At 40.2% G+C, this 10,219-nt stretch overlaps 2 protein-coding genes across 2 annotated transcripts in view; both read left to right on the forward strand.

Moving 5' to 3' along the window:
- LOC119641282 (mucin-5AC-like) overlaps positions 1-5,432 on the forward strand; it is an 8,048-nt gene extending 2,616 nt beyond the window's left edge. Inside the window, exon 3 of the mRNA XM_038039877.1 lies at positions 12-5,432. Within this exon, the coding sequence (XP_037895805.1) occupies positions 12-5,432 (5,421 nt within the window). The remainder of the gene's footprint in view (positions 1-11) is intronic.
- A 2,805-nt stretch (positions 5,433-8,237) lies between these two features.
- LOC119641283 (extensin-2-like) lies at positions 8,238-8,791 on the forward strand. Its single transcript, XM_038039879.1, has 2 exons — positions 8,238-8,336; positions 8,427-8,791. Exons 1-2 carry the CDS (start codon positions 8,255-8,257, stop codon positions 8,789-8,791), a joined length of 447 nt encoding a protein of 148 aa, XP_037895807.1. The 5' UTR covers positions 8,238-8,254.
- Positions 8,792-10,219: the final 1,428 nt, after the last annotated feature.

Below are 10,219 nucleotides of genomic sequence, written 5' to 3' on the forward strand. Positions count from 1 at the left end.
CAAAACCACAGTCACTGTCAGCACCACATCAGTCTGTCTCGTCAGCACCGTCCGCAGAACAAAGACCACATTCGTCATCAGCGGCAATACCAGGCTCTGAACAAGCATCGGGTGCAGAGCTGACATCGAAACTGCCGCCATATCAAAGGCCAGCATCAGAAATCGCTTTGAAGCGAGAAACACGGCAGATTCTTCTGACACAACTGCCTCCAGGATCATTAGCACATCAAACGCCATTGTCCCTATCATCTCAAGAGCTGGTAATACGCGAGGAATCTTCGCCGGAATCATCTCCAAACACCGCAGCATATCAATCATCACCATCAATATCAAATTCAGAATCAGCTCTAGGTAAAAAGCCATCCCCACAACAATCGATGCGTCAACCATCATTGTCAGAAGTAGCATTGCAATCGCCGCTCCATCAATCAGCACCATTAGGACCGCTGCAGTCTTTTCCATCGCAAACGCACCCAGAATCCACAAAACGTTCAATACTGCTACCAGAGCCATCCCAGGAAACGTCAGCACTTCAATCAGTATCATCCGCAGAACTACGACCACATTTGTCGTTAGCGGCAATACCAGGCTCCGAACAGCTGTCGGGTGAAGAGCTAACTTCGAAACTACTGCCATATCAAAGGCCAGCGTCAGAAACCGCTTTAGAGCAAGAAACACCGCAGCATCTTCCGTCACAACTGCCTCTAGGGTCATCAGCACATCAAACGCCATTATCCAAACCATCTCAGGAGCTGTTAATACATAAGGAATCTTCACCGGATTCCTCTTCAAACACAGCAGCATATGTATCATCACCGTCAATGTCAGATACAGAATCAACTCTAGGTGAAGAGCCATCCCCACAACAATCGATGCGTCAGCCATCGTCGTCAGAAACAGCATTGAATTCACCGCTCCATCAATCAGCAGAGTTAGGTTTAGCGTCACTCCAATCTTTTCCGTCGCAAACGCACCTAGAATCCACAAAACGTTCCACACAGCTAACAGAAGCGTCCCAGGAAACGTCAACACTTCAATCAACATCGTCAAAACCACATTCACTATCAGCACCACATCAGTCAGTCTCGTCAGGATCATTCGCAGAAGTAAGACCACATCCATCATCAGCGGCAGTACCAGGCTACGAGCAAGTATCGGGTAAAGAGCTAACATCGAAACTGTCGCCATATCAAAGGCTAGCATCAGAAACCGCTTCCGAGCGAGAAACACCGCAAATTTCTCTGCCACAACTGCTTCCAGGATCATCAGCACGTCAAACGTCATTGTCCCAACCATCTGAGGAGCTGGTAGTACATAAGGAATTTTCGCCGGAATCATCTTCAAACACAGCAGCATATCAATCATCACCATCAATGTCAAGTGCAGAATCAACATTAGGTAAACAACCATCCCCACAACAATCGCTGCGGCAGCCATCGTTGCCACAAGCGTTGCAATCACCGCTCCATCATTCAGCAGAGTTAGGTTTAGCGTCACTCCAATCTTTTCCCTCGCAAACGCACCCAGAGTCCACAAAACGTCCATCCCAGTTATCAGAGCTGTCCCAGGAAAAGTCAGCACTTCAATCATTATCATCAGGGTCACATTCATTGTCAGCACCTCATCTATCAGTCACGTCGGCATCATCTACAGAACTAAAACCACATTCGTCATCAGCGGCAATACTAGGCTCAGAACAAGTATCGGATGCAGAACTAACATCGAAAATGCCGCCATATCAAAGGCCAGCGTCAGAAACCGTTTTACAGCAACAATCACACGAGCGGGTACCACTTCAACCATTGTCATCACAATCAATTCCAAAAGCAGGTACGTCTCAGTCATCAGCGTCAACATCAGATTCAGGATCAATATTAGGTAAGGAATCATCCCAACAACAACCGCTGCGTCAACCATCATGGTCAGAAATAGCATTGCAATCACCGCTCCATCAATTAGCACCGTTAGGACCAGCATCACTCCAATCTTCTCAGTCGCAAACGCACCCAGAATCCACAAAACGTTCAATACAGCTATCAGAGCCATCCCAGGGAACGTCAGCACTTCAAATAGCATCATCAGGATCACTGTCAGCACCGCATCACTCAGATACGTCGGCATCATCTACAGAACTAAGACAACATTCGCCTTCAGCGGCAATAATAGGCTCCGAACAAGTATCGGGTGCAGAGCTAACATCGAAACTGCCGCCATATCAAAGGCCAGCTTCAGAAACCGCTTTACAGCAACCATCTCACGAGCCGGTACCACTTCAACCGCCGTCATTACAATCACCTTCAAAAGCAGGAACGTCTCAGTCATCACCGTCAACGTCAGATTCCGAATCAACGTTAGGTAAACAATCATCCCCACAACACCATCCATCGCTGTCAGAAGCTGCTTTGGACTCATCACTACATCAATCAGTACCTTTAGGACCACGACCACTTCAATCTTTTTCGTTGCAAAACCACCCAGAACGTCAAATACAGCCGTTAGAGCCATCGCAGGAAAAGTTAACGCTTCAATCACCATCATCAGAATCACATTCACAGTCAGCACCATATCAATCAGTCTCGTCAGCGTCCTCTAAAGAACGCACACCATATTCATCATCAGCGGCAATACCAGTTGCCGAACAAGTATCGGGTGAAGAGCTAACCTCGAGCCTACTGCCATATCAAAGGCCTGCATTAGAAAACGGTTTAGAGCCAGAGACACAACAGCTTCTTCTGCCACGACTGCCGCCAGGATCGTCTGCACGTCAAACACCGTTATCTGAAGTAACTAAGGAGCCGATAACACCTAAGTCACCTTCGTCAAAATCACCTTCAAAAACAGTAGCATCCCAATCATCACCGTCAACATCAGAATCAGAATCAACATTAGGTAAATACCCATCCCCGCAACAACCAGTGCGTCAATTATCGTTGTCAGAAACAGCATTGGAATCACCGCTTCATCAATCAGCACCGTTGGGACCAGCATCGCCCCATTCTTTTCCGTCGCAAACGCACCTGGAATCCACAAAACGTTCAACACGCCAATCAGAGCCATCCCAGGAAACGTCAAGACTTCAATCAGCATCTTCAAATTCACTTGCACGGTCAGCACCACATCAATCAGTCTCGTCAGCATCATCTAAAGAGCATATACCACATTCGTCATCAGCGGCAATACCAGGTTCCGAACATGTATCGGGTGAAGAGCTAATTTCGAAGCTACCGCCATTTCAAAGGCCAGCGTTAGAAACCGCTTTAGAGCAAAAGACACGACGGCTTCATCTGTCACAACTGCCTCCAGAATCATCAGCACGTCAAACGTCATCATCCCAACCATCTCACAAGTCCGGACCACTTCAACCATTGTCATCACAATCACCTTCAAAAGCAGGAACGTCTCAATCATCACCGTCAACCTCGGATTCAGAATCAACGTTAGGTAAACAATCATCCCCACACCACCATCCATCGCTCTCAGAAGCAGCTTTGGACTCATCACTACATCAATCAGTACCTTTAGGACCACGACCACTTCAATCTTTTTCGTTGCAAAACCACCCAGAACGTCAAATACAGCCGTTAGAGCCGTCCCAGGAAAAGTTAACGCTGCAATCACCATCATCAGAATCACATTCACAGTCATCACCACATCAATCAGTCTCGTCAGCATCATCCGTAGAACTAAGACCACATTCATCATCTGCGGCAATACTAGGCTCCGAACAAGTATCGGGTGAAGAACTAACTTCGAAACAACCGCCATATCAAAAGCCAGCATCAGAAACCGCTTTAGAGCGCGAAACACCGCAACTTTTTCCGACACAACTGTCTCCAGGATCATCAGCACGTCAAACACCTGTATCTCATGTATCTAAGGAGCCGATAACACCTAAGTCACCTTCGTCAGAATCACCTTCAAAAACAGTAGCATCCCAATCATCACCGTCAACATCAGAATCAGAATCAACATTAGGTAAATACCCATCCCCACAACAACCACTGCGTCAATCATCGTTGTCAGAAACAGCACTGCAATCACCGCTCCATCAATCAGCGCCGTTAGGACCAGGATCGCTCCAATCTGTTCAGTCGCAATTGCATCCAGAATCCACAAAACGTTCAACACAGCTGTCAGAGTCACCTCGGGAATACTTGACACTTCAACCGGCATCATCAGAATCGCGTTCGCTGTCAGCACCACATCAATCAGGTTCGTCGACATCATCTACAGAATTAACACCACATTCGCCATCAGCGGCAACACCAGACTCAGAACAAGTATTAGATAAAGCGGAAATTTTGCAACCACCGCCACACCAGAGGCCACAATCAAAAACACCCTTAGCGCAAGGAGCTCGGAACCTTCTTCTGCCAGAACCGCCATCAGGATTATCAGTATCTCAAAAGTCACCATCTCACAAGCCGGTACCACTTCAGTCATCGTCATCGCAATCAGCTTCAAAAACAGGAACATCTCAGCCAGCACCGTCAACGTCAGATTCAGAATTAACATTAGGTAAACAATCAGCCCCACAACAACCGCTGCGAGTCCTATCGTTGCCAGAAACAGCATTGGAATCATTACCGCGTCAATCAGCACCTGTCAAAACACAATTGTCAGAACCATCTCCGGAATCAATATCATCAAAATCATATTCGCAGTCAGCACCACATCAATCGGCATCGTCGGCATCATCTGCAACACTAACACCGCATCAGTCATCATCGCTAAGTTTAGGTTTAGAATCGACATCTGATATAGCACCAACTTCGAAACCACCGCTATATCAAAACCCATCATCAGAAACAGCTTTAGAACAGGAGACACAACCAAAGCCACCGCAAACGCCATTGCCTGGAGAATCATCTCCAGGACAAGCACCTTTATTTACAAGACTAGTGGCCACTGAGTCAACAACAGATAAGGTATCGTCTTCAGAACAAACACCACGGCAGGCCCTATTGAAAGAACCAGAATCAGAGTCAATATTACATCAGTCAACGCTCTTAGCCACCGCTGCAGCGCAAGGTTCGCTACCTTCCCAATCACATCTTGAATCAACAACACAAGAAACGCTGCAGTCAGAACCGTCTCAAGAAACGCAAACACGTCGACCGACATCGAAACATCCACTTCCAGTATCGGCAGAATATGAAGAGCCATCATTACGTCAATCGCCAACGAAATCAGTGACACGTCTGTCAGCGCAGTCAACATCAGCTCCTGAATTAACAACACGACAACCAGCAACATCAGAACCATCTCTAAATTTAAAGAAAACACCTTCAGGTGTGGGTCCTACAAAAAGTCCACTGCCATCGTCAAAGAAATCCTCAAAGGGAACAACACCTCCGCCTAAAAAGAAAAAAAAAAAGAGCTATGAAGCAGGTCCTAGACCACCCTTTGGTCAAGTGTATAGGTTTGGTTAGTAATAATAAATTTTAAAAAAAATTTGGATGTAACATACATTTACACAATTGAAGTATCAATTAAAAAAATTATTTACCAGCCAATTTACAAATACAATAATAGTGCAACATTTACATATGAAAACATACAGAAATAGAGCCTGAAATTGCGAAATTGTATGACAACATTCTTGTTCTTCTGTTCACTTCTGAAAGTTGCAAAAATAATTACAATTTTCTAAACTTGTTAAAGTATAGATATATATTTTTTCAACAGCATTTAATTCTTATGTCAATTCTTTGATTGTGTACTGTTGTTTAAAAACTTAACGTTCGTGGTTAGATTTCACACGTTGTTTAAATAAATAATGGTCGACAATGACACTAGCGTTTTCTTATCCAAATTTCTTCTTCCAATAATTTGCAACTCATAGCGGATCTCAGTCTGTTTTTAGCCAAATTTCTACTCAGTCAGCAACGGTCTGTGATATTTTTACTTATCGGGTCTTTAAGACTCGACTTTTAAAGTTTTATTTAGCACTAAATTTGAAAAACGGAGAAGCAATCATTTTTTTTTTTTTTAAATTAAAGCAATATACAGACCGCGGTTATTTTATGAATAATTCTACGGTTCTTAAAAGTGGATCAAATTTCAAACCTTGTCGGAGAATATTTTTATTTTTTGCACAGGACATAGTACAAGAACAGCAACTGTTTGTTGTTCAAGATAACTGAAACCGGGCAAAAAAAAGTAGGAGTCATTCCTTCACTCATTTTTGATAAGATCGGTAGGTAGCAACAACGGCTTCAGAAAACCGCAAGACTTTATTTGGAAGAGGGAACTATAGTCCACAACTCCAGACCATTTCTTGCTTAGTGGCAAACATAAGTAAATGTTTTAGTGTTAGAGATCTGGTGGATCATAGGCGATATTATCTTGGTTTTTTTAGTTTCTATATATGAAGAACAAAACACTATTTTCTACAACAAGACTAGGGCAATTGACGACGTACGTCATGGATATAATCGCATTATTATGGAAAGGACCCTCTCCGATTATTGAATACAAAACTTACGTTATCGAAATAATCAATTCGTTGTGCTAATAATTTCCGTCGATTGACGGTTTGATATGTTTAATGTCCGTATTGTGGAAATAATGATCTCGTTATAGAAAAAATTTGCGTTGATTAACCGGTTGACCGGCTAAATGTTAATGTTGCAAAAATAATTAAATATGGGAGTAGTGCTTTTGAGATTGATTTTAGCTATTCAATATAAAGAATACAAAATTGCATTGTGTACATTACAATAAGTTGCCATTTTTAGTCAAGTGAAAGATAATATTCGTAAATGAAGGCTAATAAAGGACAAATTATGATTTTGTATTAACCCATCATATGCCCCTTCTAAGCAGAATGTTAGTGTTGGCTAAAACATGTCATCCGAATCAACAATCCGATCTAAGATTTATTGACGGGACTACCACCAAAAATATATAATATAATGTTTTCGAATTCTTGGGAATCGTGAAATTTTTGATCTCAAACGTTGTTGACAATTTTGATTTCTACATCGCCTTTCATTGCAAATCAATTGTGTGCATTACAAGAAGGCTAGTTATTGATTAATTTCCTTTCCTGCATGTTTGTTAATTAACCGATATGCCCGTGTATCTTCCTACTTCCCTAAGTATAAAATTATTTTTAAATATTCCGAGTAAACATTATTCTCTCCCAAGTACGTACCAGTTTTGGAATTTTAAGGTGTCATTAGGCTTTCTTAGACTAAGTGCTTAGATTTCGGATAGGTGATATTAGAATGCTATAAAATCAATATTTAAAATAGGCGCTGTGCTTCGAACGACTAAGGTTTGTGATTTGCATAAGAGCCCACTCGTCGGTTTCATGTTTTCACAGAAAACGCTGACCTGACAAAAAAAAAAACGATCAGGTGAATTTTTCTTATAAATTTTTGGTGTAGGTTTTCTTGAACCGAAAATCAGATGAAGTTTTCTTAGAAATATTTTTTTTTTTACAAAACCTACACCAAAAATTTATAAGAAAAATTCATCTGATTTTCGTTTCAAGAAAACCTACACCAAAAATTTATAAGAAAAATTCATCTGATTTTTTTCATAAAGTGCTCGATGTCAAAAAAACTTTTAACTACTTATCACTTATGGTATGGTATATTAAGTTTTTGCGGCGGCACGTAGCACTCAAAAGGGGTTAAGATAGATCTACCTTTTATTGTACCGATCGATTCGGAATCATTTTTTGAATGTATTTTTGCTTTCAATTGGCCGCAATTTTTGAGACAGTGTTGATGAAATTTGGTACACTGATGCCCTTTAACGCAATGAAATGGTTCGGATTGCTGCGTAATAGTGCTCCGATTTGCTAAGTTAGTGTGAAAAATTCGTTCGGCTGGGGAAAACAGGGTTTTAATGAAAATGGCGTTGCATGAAAATAATGCGTAATTTTTGGTATATTAATATCAAAACGAGTAAACAGCGGTAATAGGCTAAGTGGACTAAAGTATCTAATAGCCTTGTCCGGCTATAATGTTATTACCAGTTTTTTATGGAAAAAACTTATTCCAGATTGATACAACCCATCGATTTTAGTGACAACATTTTTTAATATGTTCATGGAAATAAAAAACCGTAATAAATTCATAATTTAATTACTCTTAAACGCTTAAAATGAATTACCATTTTTCAAAAAATTTAGGCACAACCAAAAGATTTGACACATTGAACGCTTTAAATAACCATACTTTGGTGTATATAAAAGGGTCGGACTAATAAACATCTTTTTACAAACACTTCAAAGAGAACGATGACAGTAAAGTATTTCCAAGTATTAGTAGTTAGTGCTGTGGTTGTAATCTTTTTTTTGCCTATACATAATTGTGTACCTGGTATGATTTTATATTAATTGGATTATTTAAAAAAAAAAACTTACATTTGTCTGTTTACATATCAATAATATACGCAACTGTCATCGCCAGTACCGCAGCACTATTCAGCAATATACGACGAGTACGCAGCGCCGTCGGCTCCAATAGTAACATCAGCCGAATATTATGCAGACCCGAATCAATACTATGCATTAGTGCCGGCTGAATACTATACACCGCTTGATCAATACTATTTACAACCAGTTCAATCCTATGCTTCACTTTTACCGTTATCTTCATATTATTATCCCCAACCACCATCTTACGCGGCAGCACAGCCAACAATCCCGCCAGGCCAATACTTTCCAGAACTATCAGCACTACCGCCATTCCAACACTATCCATCACTGCCTCAATACTACTACTATGCAACACCGCCGCCTGAAAGGATTAAAGTTGTTAACATATTTGCGTAGGCAGAAAGTTAATTTTTTGATTTTGATAAGGATCCAGTCTGGATAAGAATGGATCTTGTAGAAGTATATATGGCATAGTACGAAATGGGCAGGCTTATATACATTTCGTTTTAGAAAATTTTTTTCTGCTTTGAGTGCGAAGAAAATGCTTAATAAAGTCTATTTCGTTGACTTTTAACGACAATGTTTGTTTTGTAATGAGGTAAGATAGGATGTGAAGGGATGGTCGTATATAGCATTCGTTATATAAAAGAATTGAAGCAATAGTAAATGCATGCTTTATTAATTTTTAAATGTTTATCATGAATGACGACTTTTTCTAGACGTCAAGCAAATGCCACGTCTATACCCTACATGTAGGTAGTACAGAAGTATATAAGTTTGTGCGGATACATACAACGCCGAGAAGGATTTAAGACAGACCCGCCTTTTACTGTATTCAGAATGTGTGCATGCATGGTACCGTGTGTCTATATGATTCAGAATGTGATTCTGAATCGATCTGGAGTTGTCTATCCGTCTGTGTGGCCCAGGGTTTTTGTGTTTAATCTGCAAATCGGAATTTTTGAGGTATTTTGATGAAATATGGTACGCTGAACGTTCTGACGAACCCTATTGAATATCATTCGGATCAGACTGGTTGTTCAAGCATTTCGTATAAAACACCTTACCTTAAAAAGATATTTCGCGACCAAAATCGTGAAGTAGTAATTGGGCTGAAAAAATACCCTGCCATATAACCTTTTCTACGAAAATCGAATCTTTACATGATAAAAAGGTCTTTTTTAATATTTCATGGTGGAAATTGGTCCGTATATAACAGTATTTTTTGGATCTCCCTCCATGTAAGGGATTTAATGAAAATTAAACCTGTACACGGTAAAAAGTTCCAATTGTTGATATTTTATGACAAAAATTAACCTCCAAGAGAAATTTGCTATAAAACTTAACTGTATCAAATTTGTGTCAAATAGGTCTATATATTTTACATAATAAAAGCATTGTTATGAAGTATTAAGACCTTGTATGCCAAAAGGATCTAATTTTTAATAATTTATAATAATAAAAATTTTTCTATAATAGTAATTTGACGTAAAATTGCATTGGATCAAATTTGAACCACATGGACCTAATTTTTTGGCGCCATCTCGTGAGCACAAAGGTTTATTTTTCATTATTATTTGATGAAAATTTGATAGTAGCTTAAAAATAATGGTTGGGAATATCGACTACATAGATCTATGTTTTAGATTCCAACATAGGTATCGGCTTTTATGATGAGCAGGTTATTTTATGGCGACAAAGTCTTATTTTATACTTTTACGGCAGAAGCAACTGAAAAATAATGAAATTTAGACAATGTTAGTTCATGCTTTAAGCATCCTCCAATATGAGGACTTTCAGGAGAAGTATGCCTTGACACAAAAA

Source organism: Glossina fuscipes, unplaced genomic scaffold (assembly GCF_014805625.2).
Source record: "Glossina fuscipes isolate IAEA_lab_2018 unplaced genomic scaffold, Yale_Gfus_2 147, whole genome shotgun sequence".
Classification (NCBI taxonomy): Eukaryota; Metazoa; Arthropoda; class Insecta; order Diptera; family Glossinidae; genus Glossina; species Glossina fuscipes.

Coding starts and splice junctions, on each gene's coding strand:
- LOC119641283 (XM_038039879.1), top strand. CDS start 8,255: ATGACAGTAAAGTATTTCCAAGTATTAGTAGTTAGTGCTGTGGTTGTA. Junction 8,337..8,426: donor TATACATAATTGTGTACCTG/GTATGATTTTAT, acceptor TGTCATCGCCAG/TACCGCAGCACTATTCAGCA.